Here is a 21597-nt window from a genome sequence, read left to right as displayed (position 1 = left end):
TTTTATGCATTTACCATCGTTTACTCAGGTTTGCCATGTTTATTAATATACTTAATCAAACCTCGCTGGTCTTTACCATGCTTACTTATGCTTTACTATGCTGTCACTGTTTTAATACACTTTGTTATGCTTTTCTAAGGGTAAATCTGTCTATGCTCAGTTTCCAGCTGTGAAACTGTACTGTATCGTGAATAATTCATACTCTGAGGCCTTTATAAAATGTGGAATCTTCTGTCATTTTAATACACTGAATCCTAACAGGGAAGAAATAACATTTTAGATGACAAAATGGATGAATAAATATCAACCTGGTTGTGAGGAGACATAGAGCATGCTGATGGGGGTGTTATGTGACAGATTAGCAGTTAAGGGTTTAAAATGGCAGTTACTCATTTTTACTTGGGATTCAGTGTTCAAATGAATCCAATACAATTCAGAGTAGATTCTACTCACATCTCACAGCGGGTGGGTCCAGGCAGCTCTGTGAACGGGGTGTCCGGGAAAACCTTGTTATAATGAACTGGAAATATTCCACCAATGATGATGTCACCCTCCGCAGAGAAGCCCCGCCCCTTCAGACTGCCCAGTGTACACGCTGCAAGTCCCGCCCCTGTCTGCTCTGAACAGCACACAAGGGAGAGGAAGTGCGACCAGACAGCTGGAGCCAGCAAACGGAACAACATTACTGACATCGCTGTCACAGTCTGGGGAGGACAAACATATTCATTATCTCTTTAGAAATCAAACACTTTACGATATAAGCTATAGTAGGGTTATAAACATCCCAATAACCATTAAGAAATTGTTTAAAGCCCAATACAAATGAGCTTTCTAAATATATTGCTTTAATAAAACTGTGTAGTGAATACAGTAGGTGAAATCATATGTGTAAAAAAACACTAGCCTCATTTTTTTTTTTTAGTGTACCCAACTGACCTTTAAATACCTTTTATTGATCAAACAGTGTTAGAAGCAAATTTTAACTGCTTGACACAACGTTACAAGATTCATCACCATTTAATATAGTTAAATTAAATATAGTACTAAAATTGTAACTAAACAGGTACATTTTTCTGTAGGTTCTTTCTGGCTTAACAAAGTTGGGAGGTTACATTGTAACAATGAATCTTGATGAATCTTGTAACATTGTGTCAAACAGTTGAATTGACTTCAAATTCTGCAACCTATTTATACAGTGATTTTAATGGAGCTTTTTAATTGTTTCTACATTACATTCGCTGACCCCAAGTGCATTCATCTGTATTTTAGTTAGTTTGTTATTTATATATATATATATATATATATAAGCTCAAAGAGCCAGCTGCCCTATATATATATATATATATATATATATATATATATATATATATATATATATATAATAATAATAATAATGAATAGTCTAATACATACAAGGGCACATTAAAATAACAGTAATTATAACAGTAAGAATTGTAGACATTACATTATGTAAATGTAGATATGTACAATAGGCTTAAACAGTACAGTAGTAAAATTAAATGAATACCTATAGCAGGCTTTTTTCTCTTTTTAGTCTATTATACATGTAATACAAAACAAACCATGCTGATGCATTGTAGGCTTTTCATTGCTGTAGACGCGTAGATAATAAAATATTATTTTAAATTGAAACTAAATTATTTCAGCATATTTTCTTTTATCTGTCTCTCATATTTTTATCCGTGCCGTCACCAGTAAGTAAGCTCCTTCACCTGTTGTCAATAGAATATTATTATTATTATTATTATTATTATTATTATTATTATTATTATTATTATTATTAGTTTATTTAGCACACCTTTATCCAAGGCGACTTACAAAGACTAGGGTGTGTGAACTATGCATCAGCTGCAGAGTCACTTACAATTACGTCTCACCCGAAAGACGGAGCACAAGGAGGTTAAGTGACTTGTAATAAATACCGTGCGCAACTTCAGACCTGTTGCCACCCACAATTTGTATGCTAATTAAAATTTTTCCAACCGGTATTTTTGCTTCTAATTAGTTAGTAAATAAGGCATGACACTTTGGCATGCACAGTCATCTCAATTTTAATTCTGGTGACATTATCGCCGCTTAGTAAATGAGGCCCTAAAAGGATCTTGTTGTGATGTTTTTTTACACAAGTATTGAAAAATACTTAAGATTTAGAAATATTGCTGTGTTTTTGTTTTTTTTATAATCCACAAAATCCTTTTGCAGGACCCTTTTCCATTTCATTGCTTTTATATTACACAAGCTGTGGATTTAAAAGGAACATACAAGATAGTACTGAATTCAATGACTCTATATTATTATTGAATTCAAGTCTAATAGAGTATCTACTTTAGATAATTGTCCCAGTGTGTGTTTTGGAGATACATCCTTAACACCAAAGTCCTATTAAAAGGGTACCACCAGAAACATTGTAATTAGATAGAATTAATTGTAGCAATCATAATCATAATACTTAATACCAAAGCATGGTAAAGCACAGGTAAGCATTTTAATGCCCACAGAGGTATCGTAAACCATATTAAAAAACATAGCACCCCATTTTAACCTACAGTGTCGTGTAGCCATTATGTCTGTTATGAATGCTACATAGTATTCAATTCAACTTATGTCTTGGCAATTAAAATTATATATATAATTGTTAAGGATGTATCTCCAAAACACACACTGGGACAATTATCTAAAGTAGATATTCTATTAGACTTAAATTTAATAATAATATATAGTCATTTAATTCAGTACTATCTTGTATGTTCCTTTTAAATCTACCGCTTAAATCTACATCATTTGTATCTTACCGTCCAGTTACATCGGACTTTTGTAGTCTCTGCAACTCAGCAACAAACTGAAAGCTGAGTATGAAGCAAGCATATACAGTACCTTTTCCGCTTGGTCACTGGAGTTTTTCTTGAGCTGTCTTTAACTGTGACTCATGTGGCGTTGCAGCCTCTTCTCTCCGTCTCACTAAAAGTTATGCCTCTCTTCTGCTTGTACCAATATTTGCTTTATCGGTTCGCTTTTACTTTAAGATAGTCGAACAGTATTTCATAACGTAAACCAAAATTTGAAATGCAGTATTACATACTAATAATTTGTTGTTTTCATTATAAAATATAGAAGTTGGTAAATATAATTGAATATTACATATTGTTTTAGTAACAAATCTCTTTTTAAAGTCCTGAATTAATATATATATATATATATATATATATATATATATATATATATATATATATATATATATATATATATATATATATATATATCACACACACACTAATATAATAGAACTTTTCCTAATTTATAAGTGTTAATACTTTTAAGAACAATCGTCAGCAAGTGAACTCAAATAAGGTGCTCTGCTACCTTGTTTCCAAAGAGGGCACATTTATAGCTCTCTATAGTAGCTCTCCAAGGTATCATTTTCCTACAAAAACACCATGCATTATAATTAAGGGCTCTCCATTACAATTAAAAAGGTCTTATTTTTTGCAATGCAGTTTAGAGAACATAGCAAGTTTGCGCTGGCACGAACAACTTAGAACACACCAGGGACGTTTCTTCAGTTCAGATTCATACACTGACAAATAATCACTGGGTCTCTGATTCAGCTTTACAGAAACATTTGAAATACCCTATTGGGATTATATTCTACTACCAGTTTATTACCCCGAAGAAATCTTTGCAGAACCACTAGCAGACCAAAACATTACCAGAAATGGCAACACATTGGGTTTAGAGAAAAAATATCGTACAGTGGTCCTAATATGTTACCCTGGCATTACTGTGATAGCAGTCCAAGAATATGTTACTGGTACAAAAACAGCCAAATTATAGTAAATATGTTTTTATACAAGCACCCAGTAGTTCCTGATGCAATAAAATAGGGATCACTCCAAGTTAATCCCATTTTTTATAAATGGTCCCCTTTTATAGATATTGAACCTTGATTGTCTTTTTACTTGGCTGTTTTGGTCTGCTATTATTGAAATGGCATTTGCAGCTATAGGCACTCTGAAGGCCCTTGAGAATCTGCTGAAAGCAGTAATCATAAGGAAGCTCTAATCACTCGACAGCAATTAGCTCATCAAGTAGAAATTATATCCTTCCTCTGCCCCGTGGCAGAGTTTTGTTTAGCAGATAACGGAGAACGCTAGCAGGGCACACTTGGGCTTTGGTGTGCATGTTTATCAGATAGGAATAACACTGCAAACCCACCAGAGAGTGAAAGAAGACAGATGAGTAGAGTCATAAATTGTTCAAGTTTGAATCACTTCAAATAGTGATTTAAAAAGTGTTTTTCAATGGAAACACAGTGTATCTGTACTAAAGGGCCAACTGGAGCACAAGGAAGCCACAGCCTAGGTTTATAACTCCTCTTCTGTGAGGGGGAGGCCGTCTCCCTCCTCGGTTATCTGGAAGAGCTTAGATTGTGGATAAGCATCAAATTAATTTCCTAAGAAGACAAACAATCTCTCAAACGCACACTCAGATAACCAAATACATTGTCATAACTGTTTACACTCCACATGATACCTCTTAGCAGTCACCACTGTCTGAGTGAGTTTCACAGGCAACACACGTCTCACCCAATTATTATCATTATTATTATTTATTTCTTAGCAGACGTCCTTATCCAGGGCGACTTACAATTGTTACAAAATATCACATTTTTTTTTACATACAATTACCCATTTATACAGCTGGGTTTTTACTAGAGCAATCTAGGTAAAGTACCTTGCTCAAGGGTACAGCAGCAGCAACCCCCACCTGGGATTGAACCCACGACCCTCCGGTCAAGAGTCCAGAGCCTTAACCACTACTCCACACTGCCGCCCAACAATTAACACAACAAACCAGCACACCATTGAAATGTGTAAGTTGGCCAAAAAGTGTACGATAAATACATCTTTATTTTCAAGCCTTTTATTATTAAAAAACAATTAGCAACATTTTTGGCCCTAATATATGAAATGCTTGCTGTGACATTCTGTTTTATTGGAGCTTCTGTTTGTCATACAGTATGCCAACCATTAGATGGCGACATTAACTATGGTTGTACTTAACTGTATGGATAATGTGGTTTCACTGTGTGTGGAGGTGAGATAAGAGATACATTCGCTGCCCTAACCCCTCTGTAATTTTGCTGCATTGTTTATACTAATTATACTAATAAAGAAAACAGGTAACTGAACACTGGTAAATTAACATACTTGAATGTTATTTTTTAAATATAAAGTTGTTCTCATTGTTTTGCACGTGTATTTTTCACCTTGATTCTTTACCATGCAAAGCAGGCAAAAATGAAGAAAGATAGGAGATCTTCCATGTGGTAATGATGAACTGGATGAATATCCTGCTGGTGCCACCATCACACAGGTACAATAAACCTCAAATGTACAGTTTTGCCACTAAAATAGTAATAATAAACCCCACCTGAATTGACACAAGTGTATTTTACAGAATGTACTGGTGACAGGCTTTTAGGGGATTTAAAATGGTCAAAAGACGGCCACGTTCTGATTGCTGTCACCAGCTATCATGGTTGAACCCAGATGGTACGGCTCATGGATGTCATTGCTGCTTACGTTGCCCAAGCTGCACCACTAACGGACAGCAGGGTTTGGGCAATTACAATTGGTCAATGTAATGGTGTGAAATGTGGCCAGGCATTAATTGATTTATTTTAAAAGGGAGCTGGAAAGCTAGTTCTTTGTTCACAGCACGCTGGAGGTAAGAGTTTGTGAACTGGCAATGAACTCTCACCACTGTGTGTGTGTGTAACCAGGGTGAGCGAACCTTGACCACTGTGTGTGTAACCAGGGTGAGTGAACTAAGGGCACGGCCACTGTGTGTCTAACTGGGGTCGTGAGCAGAAGCCAAAAACATAGACGGGGTTTGTTTAAGTGCACTATAAAAAAATAGGGAATGCTGTAAAGCTAGATTATTTTACTCATGCTTTATTTTTCTTTTCTTACAAACCCTGCAGCACATAAATCTGACAATGCCTATGATAGCTGCCATGAAGACTAACACAGCAGCCAGCAAGACCACTATAACATCCACACAGTAGTAGGCGTACCAGGGCATTCTGTAGGACTCTGTGCGCAGGTGAGCAGCACCTTTGTTCCTCATGACATACTCGATCCAGAAGAGGGCGCTGTCCATTGGTTTGATAGGCTGGTCTCGCTGGAGGCTGGAGAGCCTATTCATGTTCATCTGATAGGAAGGCTCCTCAAGTACCTCCTTCAGGGCCTGGAGGAAGTCCTTGCTGCCCAGGGTGGTGACTTCCAGGACCTTGGCTGCCCCTCGCACCTGCATCCTGAGGAGGTTGTCAAACTGGTCAAAGAGCAGTGGTAGGCCTACTATTGGCACGCCATGGTAAATGGCCTCATACACCCCGTTGGTGCCCCCATGCGCCACAAAAGCTCTTGTCTTGGGGTGTCCCAGGAGATCATTCTGGGGTAGCCATTTGACCAGGAGGGTGTTGTTGCCCAAGCTAGAAGGTCTTTCTCCCAAATGCCTCCAGATGACTTTCTGAGGGAGCTGTGAGAAAGCGTAGGCTATCTTATCTGTTAGCTCACTTGGAAGACCGTTTACCAGAGTTCCCAAGGACATGACAACCACACCGTGCTCTCCAGAGCTTTCCATAAACTCCTCTAGGTCTTGTGGTAGGGGCTTGGCAGGTTTGCATTGGAAGCCGCCTATGTAGACAATGTTGGGCATAGTGGGGCGTGGGAATTCAAAGACAAAGTTGACCCTCATAAGCCAAAGGTCTGCAGACTGGATGAGACTGTAGAGGTCTACACCTGGGCCAAAGTAACGAGCACACAGAGCATCGTAATGGGGGCTAACCACATATTTGTCTACATAGAGGTTGATGCTGTATTGGAGCATGTTCCGGGCTCTTTGAATGAGGTCCATTTGGTCAGATAGCTCTGTTCCTGTAATCGGGACGTAGGAGAGAGGAGAGGGAGCAATGGCAAAATGAGCCTCCCCACTTGGAAGCCAACGGACATTGAATACCACAGGCAGTTTAAGATAGTGGGCCAGCAAAACTCCTCCAGCCAAACAAGGATCTGTGAGAACCAAATCAAAGTGGACATCCTGGAGCTTCTTCATTAACTGTTGATCCTCAAACATAGTTACCACCATCTGGCATTCTCCTCTGTGAACGTTTGAGAGATCAGAAAAATCAGTGTTCATGGCCATGAAAGCCTGCAGGGACCCCTTTCCTCGTCGGATCTCCAGCATTTTCCTCAAGAATGAGGCCATGAAGTCTTCACTCTCGATGCTCAAGCCTTCAGGTAGAGTGACAGTGATGGAAGTGTAATGGGGTGATTTCTCTTTGATGTACCAGCTTGTTTTGGAGTGCACCACTGTGATGTCATGACCACGCCCATGCAGTTCCTCAATGAGGATGTTCATGTTCACCCAATGGCTGCCATCCAATGGGAACACCAGGATCTTGCCACCATGGCAACAGGGCACAGCAATAAGGGATAGGATGAATGCAAAGGCTGGGTAGCTCTTCCAGAGGGGAAATTCCATAATACAGTCTGAAACACATATTGAATACAATTGTTAAAGGCTTTAGCATCTTACTATATTTTAGTAACTTTCAGTGACACTGTAAAATAATGTCTGTATATTCATATTAATTAAAATGTATATTATGTATATGGCTGGTTATAAAATGGCTTGGATAAATTAAGTGCTGTGATTGGCTTAACAAGGTCACATGACCATGCTGTAAGAATTGTCTTACCGCACGGCTATGACATCATAAACCAACTTACTTACCTGATCGACTAATTTTACTACACCTTAATAGTAACACTTATCTAAACAGTATTTCTGTAGGTAAAAATGTCAACATACAACTGAAACAGCATTTAAATCACCCAACAATCTGTTTTTTTTCATCTCTGTCACTAAGAATTACAGAAAAATTGGCAAATATATTGTACTGTGGTATTTAGTCAGAGAACAGAACAAGGAAAACTCTGCAAGCAGGAGCAGTAACACTTTATTCAAAAGCCATCTGAAAAATCACCACGCAAGTCTCATTCATCATGTAATACATACAATTAAACTAATTATCACCTTATAAAACTGACCAGTGAATATGCAATGTTTAAATTAGACTTAACTGATACATCAATCAATCAATCAATCTTTATTTTATATAGCGACTTTCATAGTGGACCACCATCACAAAGCGCTTTACAAGATGCAGTAACACCAAAATTCATAATATTTTAAATACAGGGAAGTGCATAATTGCATGATATTACATGATATAAATGCCTAATCCAATACAGTGAAAAATGCATAATACATGATACAGTAGCAACAACACAGTAGCTAATAGCAGATATCAGGCTTAAAGAGCATGGAAAGCAAGAGAGAACAGGTGGGTCTTGAGAGTTGATTTAAAGTGAGCGACGGTGGAAGCATCACGCACCAAAGCTAGGAGAGTCAAGGTGGTCAAATAGTAGACAGGGCTTGTGGTGGGAGAGCAACGATAAGATGTTGTCAATTTTGTTCCGAAAGAAAGAGGAGAAATCATGACAGGTAAGAGAGGAGGATGAACGGGAGATGGATCTGTCGGTGGCTGGATGTAGGATTTGGTCAACGGTCTTAAAGAGAACATTGGGTTTACCGTGTCCCACAGTTATGATTTCAGAGAAGTACTTCACCCTGGCAGCGGCGAGCGCACGCCTGTAGCTACCGACATGGTCGGTCCAGATCTCTCTGCGAACCATTAGTCCAGACGACCTCCACTTGCGATCAAGCTTGCGGCAGGCAGACTTAAGCAATCGAAGTTCGAGGGTGAACTTTCTTGACGGTTCTGGTTGTAAGCAGTGCAACAGTGTTGATGATATGAGTAAGGGTGGCTTTGTAGAGGGTCACCGCATCGTCAACGGAGGATGGGAGAGTACCAGTTGGGGGGGATGAACAGAAACATTCAGAAAGTTTCAGAGGATTCAGCAGATTCTTGGGACAGAAGGAGATAGCAGTGTCAGTAGCAGAGGAAGGAGCAGGGAGATTAATATTAGCAGTGATTAAGAAATGGTCAGAGAGGGAGATATCTGAGACGGAAAGATTTGATGGGTCAAGACCCTTGGTGATGAGCAGATCCAGGGTGTGTCCTCGGGTGTGATTGGGGACGTTGACAGACTGAGAGAGCTCAAGAGTCCAGAAGTGTGTTGAAGTCGGTCACTAGGGGGGAGGAACAAGTCAACATGAATGTTGAAGTCACCCAGGAGTAGGATTTTGTCAGTAGAAGTGCAGACGAGGGAGAGGAATTCTAAAAACTCTGCAATAAAGCAGAGTTGCTCTTAGGTGGATGGTAGATAACTGCAAGGGTGAGGGACATGGGAGAGGGGAGCTTGATGGCGAGATGCTCAAATGAAGTAAAGGCTGGCAAAGAAAGAACTGAGAAAGCAAGCATAGAATTGGCAATAACAGCAGTGCCCCCGCCATGGCCAGTGAGGCGAGGTTTGTCAAAGAGGGAACAGCCCTTTGGGGTGCCTAGATGCAGCGAGTGCATGTGATTTACAGAGTGCCAGATTTCAGCTAGACAGAGAAGATCAAGATTGGAATCAGTTATAAGTTTCCTGAGAAGCAGAGATTTGTTAGTCAGAGAACAACAATTGAAAAAGGAGATGTTCAAATGTGTAGAAGGCGACGTAGAGGGAGAAGGAGTTAGTAGCAGTATGTGCAGCAGGTATGGGAGTGGAGAATGAGTGAGCCAGCTTTGTGCAGGGGATCCAGACATTGGGTGTCAAAGTAGGAATGAGGCCTCTAGTAACCATTGGGAGAGATTTGGAAGAGGTCCTCGCTCCACCTGTCCTCGCTCTGATTGACACAGCTCAGACTGCCCTTGGATGTGTGGCCCTTAGACGGTTTTTCACTAGCAAATTAAATACAATCCACTTACCTGGTTATATGTTGAGTCACCCAGCAGCAAACGAGGATAGACATGTTCAGAAAATGAAAATAGACACACAGCATGTGTGGCCTCAGTTGCAAGGTAAACTAAATGTTTGCACAGTTAAGATGCCAGTATAAGTTCAGGCAAGATCAGACTCACACAGACGTCCACTATTTTAAAAGAAAAAAGACACGCTAATCACCGTTCACGTGCCACAATATTCTAATCAACCTCACGATTCAACACAGCCCAGCAGTTTACAAAACTTAAATTACAATTGTTAAAGGCAGGGATAGTTACCAAAACAACAGTGATTTTAACATCTCACCACAACTCTCCTATTTCAGAAACATATTTAAAACAAAATTACAATCTGTTCTCTTCTGACACAGCCGTTGGGCTTTTAAACAAGGTTGGGTTCGGCATAAAAAGCTGAACTGCTTGACTCTTAGGGAGACATTTCCTTTTATTATTAGAACATTACAAGAAAAGGACTGAACATGTATTTAAGGTGGAAAAGTTTTGTATTACTGTTTTTGTTGTTTAAATGTATCTGTAAATTATGTTTTGCTGTTGTTAAATTATTGAAAGTTTAATACTGGTACTGTCCTTTGCTTAGTACTTATATAGGAGTAATGTTGCATCTAGGTTGCAGTGGACTATATGCATGCTTATACAGTGTTGATAACTGTCACTCACTAAAAAGAACAAGTATATCATTTATTCTGTACAATTGGCATTTTCATGCTGTATTGTTTCAATAAATAATGTAACCCTTAATTTAACTAATAATTTGCTTAAGTAGACCTTTCTTCATTGTTCTCAGCTCCTAAAACGTTGCATATTTCAAGTTACTTGTTATAGCTGACTTGGAATCTGCAGCTGTTTAAGAGCTGAACACAAGTTAAAAGGTCTAATTAAGCAAATGATCAGTTCAATTAAGGGTCTAGTTAAGTAATAGAGAGCTCATTTGGAAGCCCTGCCACACAGCCTCAAATACAGCTTGGATAAATTAAATGCCATGATTGGCTGAACAAGATCACATGACCACGCAGAAAGACTTGTCTTCTGCACTTCAAGGGGTGAATCACCCCCTCTGAAGATTAATCAATTTCCTTGGATTTATTTTCTTTAAAGTCTCAAAATCCTGATTTCATCGGCCACGGTGATAGTCATGTAAGCCACCCACATGTACATATTTAAAAAAACATATCCCCATGTCACTGCTGTTGTGTTTTTTTTCTTTTGCATGAACTAACCACCTTTCCGTTGTAAGAAGAGCAAACTTAACACTGCAAATAATAGTTTACACATTGTGTCCAACACTATACTAATGTGCACATTACGTGCAAGCTGATAAACAATGTACATCTCCAGATAACAGCGGACTTGGTCCTATAATAAGCAAGTTTAATGTGCACAGTCATTTTTTTTCTCCTGAACCCTCACACCTTGTCATGGGTTATTGCTTATATAATAGTTGGCTGGTCTGTTGGTTGTCCCCAGCTCCAGGCTGCACACTCAGGGTGACAAGACTTTTTTTCTGTTTATGCACCCAGACTTTGGAACTTCTTGCCAAATTATATTAAAAGTAATTATATAAAAAAATTGGCTTTTAATTGTACTTCATTGTACTTTTTTCTTGTTGTTTGTTTAAATCTTGTAAAGTTCCTTTGGATACTTGCTATGAAAGGCGCTATACAAATAAAATGTTGCTATATAAATAAATGTTGTTGTTGTTGTTGTTGTTGTATATAACTAACTGGGACTTACTTTTTCTTATTTATTAATATTCATTAACACTATTTTTCATTGAAAAGTCATTGCTTTAGAATTGCAAAAAAATATAATTTTTTCTCTTTGCAGATTTTAGGAAATGTTACTGCAGATTTCTATGGGGACTATTTTTTTCTGTACGTAATACAATAAATACTATGCAATTGATGTTGTGTGAACTGTAGGATATGTTTATTACATGCCTAGATGGTGTAAATTAAAGATGGCACACAACTATTTCAGTTTGGCAAATCACCTCGATTGAATTGCTTAGAATTGCACAGATCTATGCTAATGTCCTGATAACACGAAGAACACAAGGAGAGTTACATCAAGAGGAAGCCATTCTGCCCATCTGTGGCTGGTAGATCTCGAACATTTGACAAGTCAAACATATCTTTAAAAAAAGCTTTGCTACCCTTCAGCTTAGTTTGCATTGCACATTTCAAGTCAGGTATCAGATTAGTTTGTATTGCATGTAAATCATTGAAAGACTTAGATAACCTTCTTTAATTGGTCCTTGGAAGTGAGCCAGGTGATAAAAAGTTCTCATTCTGCATGTTTGCCAAAACTAACTGTCAATAAACACAAATGGTTAATATTGCAGAGTACAGCAACTATCTCAAAATGGCAGTGATACAACTAAACGAAAAAGGAGAAACTGCCAGAAAAAGAGCAGAAAGATTTGGTTTCCTATTTGACAAACACGGGAGAACAGGAACTATTGCAAGTAGCTCCAGGTGTGGAAGAATGATTTCTGTAAATCTGGAAGAAGAATCATTCAAGCAGCCCGGCAAAATCTTTGGATTACTGCAAAAGATTGGAAACATGAGTGAACAATTCAACGATACCTTTACAAAATGAATGTCCGTGGGCAAAAACCAAGATGCAAACCTTTGTTAAAAACAATACACAAAAGAAAATGATTGGAGTTTTCCATTGAATACTTGAAGAAGCTTAATGATTTCTTCAACCAAATTTGGTGGTCAGACGAATCCAAAATAGATTTTTTTTTTTTCACAAAGAAAACAACAAGTTTGGATGAAGAGTGGAGAAGAATTTGTGTTAAACATGGTGGAGGTTGTGTGATGGTATGGGCTTGTTTTTCTTCCTCAGGCACTGGCGACCTTTGTATTATAGAAGGATCAATGAATGCTGCAAAATATCAAGAAATTTTGCACTCACATTTGTTACTCTGTGCTAGAAGGCTTATGGATGGAAATTTGTATTCCAGCAGGATAAAGACATGAACCTAAGCAGTCTACAAAGGAATTTTTGAAAAAAGAAAGATTACAGTTATGTATTGGCCATCTCAGTCCCCAGACTTGAATCCCATTGAGATGTTGTGGATTGACTTGAAGGCTGCTGTTGCAAAAAGGAAACCAACATCGATTGCAGAAATCAAAGCTGTATGTGTTAAAGAATGGGCAAAAAAATCTCCAGAAAGATGCCAGGAATTGGTTTCAAAATACAAAAAAGACAGCAAGCTTTAAAGGAAGCAAAGGGTGGGCACACCTAACATTAATGTAAGGTTGTCTAAATACTTTTGTCAAAGTATTTTTTTTTTGCATGTTAGTTTTCATTTGATGCATGTTATGTAATAACGAGTTGTTTTATTATAAAGCTGAATCTCTAATTTATATCTTTCAATAGAACAATTAGAAATGATAGAAATCACTTTCTTTGTGTTTTTTCTCAACTGCCCAGTATCTGAAGTGTTGTTTAAAATGAATAATTCTGTTTCTTTGGATATGAACAGGATTCCAACATAGATATGTTTTAAACAGGTTTAAAAGCAGTTTTAAGTAACAAACAATTGGAGACTTTATATACCTATGCATACATAAAAATGATGCATGCAGTTTAGATTTAAAATATGTTTTAAAATATGTTTTAGGATGTACAGCATATTTACTGTTGTACATGTATAGGTTCCCCACTAAAATTGAGTTACTCCTTCCAGTTTGTTATTCTTAAATATAATGATCAAATAAGTAAAAATACATAGAATGCACTTATATAAATCAGATAACAATATAGTATATTACACATTATTTTTTTATATTTACTTTCTTCACATTGCGTTATTTATCTGATAAATGAACCATCACACCGATAAAAATAAGTTTTAAAAAAATCCGGTCCTACAGTACCTATCCTTGTCTTTTGCCTGAAAATAATCTGGAAGCTCAGGTATTATCAAATACCCACGTCTATCTACACACTTACTGCTTACTGCACTTTCTAAAGCTTTAGCTGGGTAAAATGGGCATAAACTGATAAACCTACCTTAACTCTTCCGCAGTTCTGAGCTGCCGTTCCTGGTCTCTTGTTAAATAAAGCAAGTTTGTTTGGTTTAGTGTCCAAGGCCAAGGGAGGAGATACGCCCCCACAGGGGAGTGGTTACAAACAGAACACCTCAGAGGTAAAGCACAGCCCAGTGCTTAAGAACATCAGAACATAAGAAAGTTTACAAACGAGAGGAGGCAATTAAACCCATCTTGCTTGTTTGGTTGTTAGTAGCTTATTGATCCCGGAATCTCATAAAGCAGCTTCTTGAAGGATCCCAGGGTGTCAGCTTCAACAACATTACTGGGGAGTTGGTTCCAGACCCTCACAATTCTCTGTGTAAAAAAAAAGTGCTTCCTATTTTCTGTTCTGTTACAGCAAACACACTTACCATTGCTCTCCTGCACTGTACCTGTAGACAGCAACGCTTAATGATGACTCCTCTCATTCACTACACCTGTACTGTACCTGTAGAAGACAAGGCTTAATGAAGACTCCTGTCTCATTCACTACACCTGTACTGTACCTGTAGAAGACAAGGCTTAATGAAGAGTACTCTCTCATTCACTAAACCTGCACTGTACCTGTAGACAGAAAGGCGAAGACTCCTCTCTCATTCACTACACCTGCACTGTACTGTAGAAGACAAGGCTCAATGAAGACTCCTCTCTCATTCACTACACCTGTACTGTACCTGTAGAAGACAAGGCTTGTGGAGCATTAAAAGGTTCAAAATGAGTTCATTCATAAATCAATTTTTAAATGAATTTGTCAGTTCATAAAGTTAAAAAAAACAACTTTATCATCATTCTTTCAAAATGAAGCTGATTGACTATTCAAATGATGTTGCTTTGCATGTGAAATTCAATGTGGTGCCAGTGGCATTTAAAACAAATTGCTACAGTTGCACATAATTTGAAATGTATTAAATTGTAATAACTCAGCTGTAACTTATCAACATCCCCAGCTGGAAGTATTTTAGTCAAAACACACAAAATGGCTGCTGTATACCGTTAGCCGAGGTATACGAAATAGTTGTGCAATATCCCACACAGATCCCAAAAAATCAACTGAAATACCAGCACAGAAACACATTCTGAAAGTATGCTGAGATTAAATAACTGTTAATTACTGCGTGTAAACAGTGTCGGTTTGTGTTTTTTTAAAGAATACCCCTCACCTGTCATATAGAAACCTACAGGAGGAGGCAGTGTGGTCCAGTGGTTAAAGTCCAGGGCTTGGAACCAGAAGGTCACCAGTTCAAATATCACCTTTACTACTGACTGACTGACTCACTGTGTGACCCTGGGCAAGTCACTGAACCTCCTTCTGCTCTGTCCTGCGGATGAGATGTTAAATCAATGTCCTATTGTAAGTGACTCTGCATATAATGCACAGTTCACAGCCTACGTCTGTAAAACACTGTGTGATGGTGGGCCACTATGAAAGGCACTATATAAAGATATTATAGCATGTCGAACAGAGAGAAGGAATGCTGATTTTGACGGGTTTGGTTTGTAGAGTTTTGTTTAACTGTTTGTTTTGTTCCTGTGTTTTGTTTTGTAAAGAATAATAAAAGTCCAAAGAAGCATTTGAACTGTTCTGAGTCTGGATACTATTGCAAGGGCGCAGACCAGCCTTGACTGGGGGGCAATGCCACACTGCAGCTTTGATATTACAAAGCAGTGCTATTGATTCACACACATCAAACTGTATAATATTCACACAGATCTGGACAATGCTGGGGTTCTTTATTTATTAAAAAAATAATTAAAAAAGATATCCTCAAAACCTCAATCAGATTACTGAGAATGCAAACTATTGGAATGCTATTACTGAGATTTGAACAGTCAACAGGAAACTCTAGTGAAACTGTAAATCTAGCATGTCACTCACTCCTTCTCATGTTTGTAGATGCCCAGATTAACTTCAAACTGGAGAAACAAAACATGAAGGGGAGCAATTCCTGTCACTGACAGACATTCACAGACAGTGTGTACATATAATATATATATATATATATATAAAATATATCATGTCAACAAAACGTTCAAATGTTGGTGTCTGGAGACTCCTCTCTCATTCACTACACCTGCACTGTACCTGTAGACAGCAAGGCGAAGACTCCTCTCTCATTCACTACACCTGTACTGTACCTGTAGAAGACAAGGCTTAATGAAGACTCCTCTCTCATTCACTACACCTGTACTGTACCTGTAGATGCAAGGCTTAATGAAGACTCCTCTCTCATTCACTACACCTGTACTGTACCTGTAGACGCAAGGCTTAATGAAGACTCCTCTCTCATTCACTACGCCTGTACTGTACCTGTAGAAGACAAGTCTTCATGAAGACTCCTCTCTCATTCACTACACCTGTACTGTACCTGTAGAAGACAAGGCTTAATGAAGACTCCTCTCTCATTCACTACACCTGCACTGTACCTGTAGACAGCAAGGCGAAGACTCCTCTGTCATTCACTACACCTGTACTGTACCTGTAGACAGCAACGCTTAATGAAGACTCCTCTCTCATTCACTACACCTGTACTGTACCTGTAGAAGACAAGGCTTAATGAAGACTCCTCTCATTCACTACACCTGTACTGTACCTGTAGAAGACAAGGCTTAATGAAGACTCCTCTCTCATTCACTACACCTGTACTGTACCTATAGATGCAAGGCTTAATGAAGACTCCTCTCTCATTCACTACACCTGTACTGTACCTGTAGACGCAAGGCTTAATGAAGATTCCTCTCTCATTCACTACGCCTGTACTGTACCTGTAGAAGACAAGTCTTAATGAAGACTCCTCTCTCATTCACTACACCTGTACTGTACCTGTAGAAGACAAGGCTTAATGAAGACTCCTCTCTCATTCACTACACCTGTACTGTACCTGCAGAAGACAAGTCTTAATGAAGACTCCTCTCTCATTCACTGCACCTGTACTGTACCTGTAGAAGACAGGGCTTAATGAAGAATCCTCTCTCATTCACTACACCTGTACTGTACCTGTAGAAGACAAGGCTTAATGAAGACTACTCTCTCTTTCACTACACCTGTACTGTACCTGTAGAAGACAGGGCTTAATGAAGACTCCTCTCTCATTCACTACACCTGTACTGTACCTGTAGAAGACAAGGCTTAATGAAGACTCCTCTCTCATTCACTACACCTGTACTGTACATGTAGAAGACAAGGCTTGTGGAGCATTACAAGGTTCAAAATGAGTTTATTCATAAATCAATTTGTACATGAATTTGTCAATTCATAAAGTTAAAAAAAACAACTTTATCATCATTCTTTCAAAATGAAGCTGATTGACTATTCAAATGATGTTGCTTTGCATGTGAAATTCAATGTGGTGCCAGTGGCATTTAAAACAAATTGCTACAGTTGCACATAATTTGAAATGTATTAAATTGTAATAACTCAGCTGAAACTTATCAACATCCCCAGCTGGAAGTATTTTAGTCAAAACACACAAAATGGCTGCTGTATACCGTTAGCCGAGGTATACGAAATAGTTGTGCAATATCCCACACAGATCCCCAAAAAACAACTGAAATACCAACACAGAAACACCTTCTGAAAGTATGCTGAGATTAAATAACTGTTAATTACTGCGTGTAAACAGTGTCGGTTTGTGTTTTTTTAAAGAATACCGCTCACCTGTCATATAGAAACCTACAGGAGGAGGCAGTGTGGTCCAGTGGTTAAAGTCCAGGGCTTGGAACCAGAAGGTCACCAGTTCAAATATCACCTTTACTACTGACTGACTGACTCACTGTGTGACCCTGGGCAAGTCACTGAACCTCCTTCTGCTCTGTCCTGCGGATGAGATGTTAAATCAATGTCCTATTGTAAGTGACTCTGCATATAATGCACAGTTCACAGCCTACGTCTGTAAAACACTGTGTGATGGTGGGCCACTATGAAAGGCACTATATAAAGATATTATAGCATGTCGAACAGAGAGAAGGAATGCTGATTTTGACGGGTTTGGTTTGTAGAGTTTTGTTTAACTGTTTGTTTTGTTCCTGTGTTTTGTTTTGTAAAGAATAATAAAAGTCCAAAGAAGCATTTGAACTGTTCTGAGTCTGGATACTATTGCAAGGGCGCAGACCAGCCTTGACTGGGGGGCAATGCCACACTGCAGCTTTGATATTACAAAGCAGTGCTATTGATTCACACACATCAAACTGTATAATATTCACACAGATCTGGACAATGCTGGGGTTCTTTATTTATTAAAAAAATAATTAAAAAAGATATCCCCAAAACCTCAATCAGATTACTGAGAATGCAAACTATTGGAATGCTATTACTGACATTTGAACAGTCAACAGGAAACTCTAGTGAAACTGTAAATCCAGCATGTCACTCACTCCTTCTCATGTTTGTAGATGCCCAGCTTAACTTCAAACTGGAGAAACAAAACATGAAGGGAAGCAATTCCTGTCACTCACAAACATTCACAGACAGTGTGTACATATAATATATATATATATATATATATATATATATATATATATATATATATATATAAAATATATCATGTCAACAAAACGTTCAAATGTTGGTGTCTGGAGACTCCTCTCTCATTCACAACACCTGCACTGTACCTGTAGACAGCAAGGCGAAGACTCCTCTCTCATTCACTAGACCTGTACTGTACCTGTAGAAGACAAGGCTAAAGAAGACTCCTCTCTCATTCACTATACCTGTACTGTACCTGTAGAAGTCAAGGCTTAATGAAGACTCCTCTCTCATTCACTACACCAGTACTGTACCTGTAGACGCAAGGCTTAATGAAGACTCCTCTCTCATTCACTACACCTGTACTGTAGCTGTAGAAGACAAGGCTTAATGAAGACTCCTCTCTCATTCACTATACCTGTACTGTACCTGTAGAAGTCAAGGCTTAAGAAGACTCCTCTCTCATTCACTACACCTGCACTGTACCTGTAGACGCAAGGCTTAATGAAGACTCCTCTCTCATTCACTACACCTGTACTGTACCTGTAGACGCAAGGCTTAATGATGACTCCTCTCTCATTCACTACACCTGTACTGTACCTGTAGAAGACAAGGCTTAATGAAGACTCCTCTCTCATTCACTACACCTGTACTGTACCTGTAGAAGACAAGGCTTAATGAAGACTCCTCTCTCATTCACTACACCTGCACTGTACCTGTAGACAGCAAGACGAAGACTAATCTCTCATTCACTACACCTGTACTGTACCTGTAGACAGCAACGCTTAATGATGACTCCTCTCATTCACTACACCTGTACTGTACCTGTAGAAGACAAGGCTTAATGAAGACTCCTCTCTCATTCACTACGCCTGTACTGTACCTGTAGAAGACAAGGCTTAATGTAGACTCCTCTCTCATTCACTACATCTGTACTGTACCTGTAGACAGCAAGGCTAAATGAAGACTCCTCTCTCATTCACTACACCAGTACTGTACCTGTAGACGCAAGGCTTAATGAAGACTCCTCTCTCATTCACTACACCTGTACTGTACCTGTAGACGCAAGGCTTAATGAAGACTCCTCTCTCATTCACTACACCTGTACTGTACCTGTAGACGCAAGGCTTAATGAAGACTCCTCTCTCATTCACTACACCTGTACTGTACCTGTAGACGCAAGGCTTAATGAAGACTCCTCTCTCATTCACTACACCTGTACTGTACCTGTAGAAGACAAGGCTTAATGAAGACTCCTCTTTCATAACCTACACCAGTACTGTACCTGTAGAAGACAAGGCTTAATGAAGACTCCTCTCTCATTCACTACACCTGTACTGTACCTGTAGAAGACAAGGCTTAATGAAGACTCCTCTCTCATTCACTACACCTGTACTGTTCCTGTAGAAGACAAGGCTTAATGAAGACTCCTCTCTCATTCACTACACCTGTACTGTACATGTAGAAGACAAGGCTTGTGGAGCATTACAAGGTTCAAAATGAGTTTATTCATAAATCAATTTGTACATGAATTTGTCAATTCATAAAGTTAAAAAAAACAACTTTATCATCATTCTTTCAAAATGAAGCTGATTGACTATTCAAATGATGTTGCTTTGCATGTGAAATTCAATGTGGTGCCAGTGGCATTTAAAACAAATTGCTACAGTTGCACATAATTTGAAATGTATTAAATTGTAATAACTCAGCTGAAACTTATCAACATCCCCAGCTGGAAGTATTTTAGTCAAAACACACAAAATGGCTGCTGTATACCGTTAGCCGAGGTATACGAAATAGTTGTGCAATATCCCACACAGATCCCCAAAAAACAACTGAAATACCAACACAGAAACACCTTCTGAAAGTATGCTGAGATTAAATAACTGTTAATTACTGCGTGTAAACAGTGTCGGTTTGTGTTTTTTTAAAGAATACCGCTCACCTGTCATATAGAAACCTACAGGAGGAGGCAGTGTGGTCCAGTGGTTAAAGTCCAGGGCTTGGAACCAGAAGGTCACCAGTTCAAATATCACCTTTACTACTGACTGACTGACTCACTGTGTGACCCTGGGCAAGTCACTGAACCTCCTTCTGCTCTGTCCTGCGGATGAGATGTTAAATCAATGTCCTATTGTAAGTGACTCTGCATATAATGCACAGTTCACAGCCTACGTCTGTAAAACACTGTGTGATGGTGGGCCACTATGAAAGGCACTATATAAAGATATTATAGCATGTCGAACAGAGAGAAGGAATGCTGATTTTGACGGGTTTGGTTTGTAGAGTTTTGTTTAACTGTTTGTTTTGTTCCTGTGTTTTGTTTTGTAAAGAATAATAAAAGTCCAAAGAAGCATTTGAACTGTTCTGAGTCTGGATACTATTGCAAGGGCGCAGACCAGCCTTGACTGGGGGGCAATGCCACACTGCAGCTTTGATATTACAAAGCAGTGCTATTGATTCACACACATCAAACTGTATAATATTCACACAGATCTGGACAATGCTGGGGTTCTTTATTTATTAAAAAAATAATTAAAAAAGATATCCCCAAAACCTCAATCAGATTACTGAGAATGCAAACTATTGGAATGCTATTACTGACATTTGAACAGTCAACAGGAAACTCTAGTGAAACTGTAAATCCAGCATGTCACTCACTCCTTCTCATGTTTGTAGATGCCCAGCTTAACTTCAAACTGGAGAAACAAAACATGAAGGGAAGCAATTCCTGTCACTCACAAACATTCACAGACAGTGTGTACATAATATATATATATATATATATATATATATATATATATATATATATATATATATATATATATATATATATATATAAAATATATCATGTCAACAAAACGTTCAAATGTTGGTGTCTGGAGACTCCTCTCTCATTCACAACACCTGCACTGTACCTGTAGACAGCAAGGCGAAGACTCCTCTCTCATTCACTAGACCTGTACTGTACCTGTAGAAGACAAGGCTAAAGAAGACTCCTCTCTCATTCACTATACCTGTACTGTACCTGTAGAAGTCAAGGCTTAATGAAGACTCCTCTCTCATTCACTACACCAGTACTGTACCTGTAGACG

At 38.5% G+C, this 21597-nt stretch overlaps 1 protein-coding gene across 2 annotated transcripts; it reads right to left on the bottom strand.

Annotated features, from left to right (window-relative positions):
• Nucleotides 1-4658: 4658 nt before the first annotated feature.
• LOC117404702 (UDP-glucuronosyltransferase 2B31-like) lies at nt 4659-14675 on the bottom strand. Of its 2 annotated transcripts, none has more exons than XM_059015396.1 (2): nt 14605-14675; nt 4659-7574 (listed from the first exon to the last, which is right to left on the bottom strand). In XM_059015396.1, the coding sequence occupies exon 2, from the start codon at nt 7564-7566 to the stop codon at nt 5965-5967; it is 1602 nt and encodes a 533-aa protein (XP_058871379.1). In that variant the 5' UTR covers nt 7567-7574; nt 14605-14675; the 3' UTR covers nt 4659-5964. The 2 variants fall into 2 exon arrangements, with proteins under 2 accessions (XP_058871379.1, XP_058871378.1); XM_059015395.1 differs by lacking the exon at nt 14605-14675 and adding an exon at nt 14021-14069.
• Between the last annotated feature and the right edge of the window lie 6922 nt (nt 14676-21597).

This window comes from Acipenser ruthenus, chromosome 50 (genome assembly GCF_902713425.1).
Source record: "Acipenser ruthenus chromosome 50, fAciRut3.2 maternal haplotype, whole genome shotgun sequence".
NCBI lineage: Eukaryota > Metazoa > Chordata > Actinopteri > Acipenseriformes > Acipenseridae > Acipenser > Acipenser ruthenus.
The sequence above is the reverse complement of the archived record's forward strand: the minus strand, read 5'-3'. Positions and strand labels throughout refer to the sequence as shown.

Bases quoted from the DNA above. Each gene is read 5' to 3' on its own strand.
- LOC117404702 (XM_059015396.1), bottom strand. From the start codon at position 7,566: ATGGAATTTCCCCTCTGGAAGAGCTACCCAGCCTTTGCATTCATCCTA.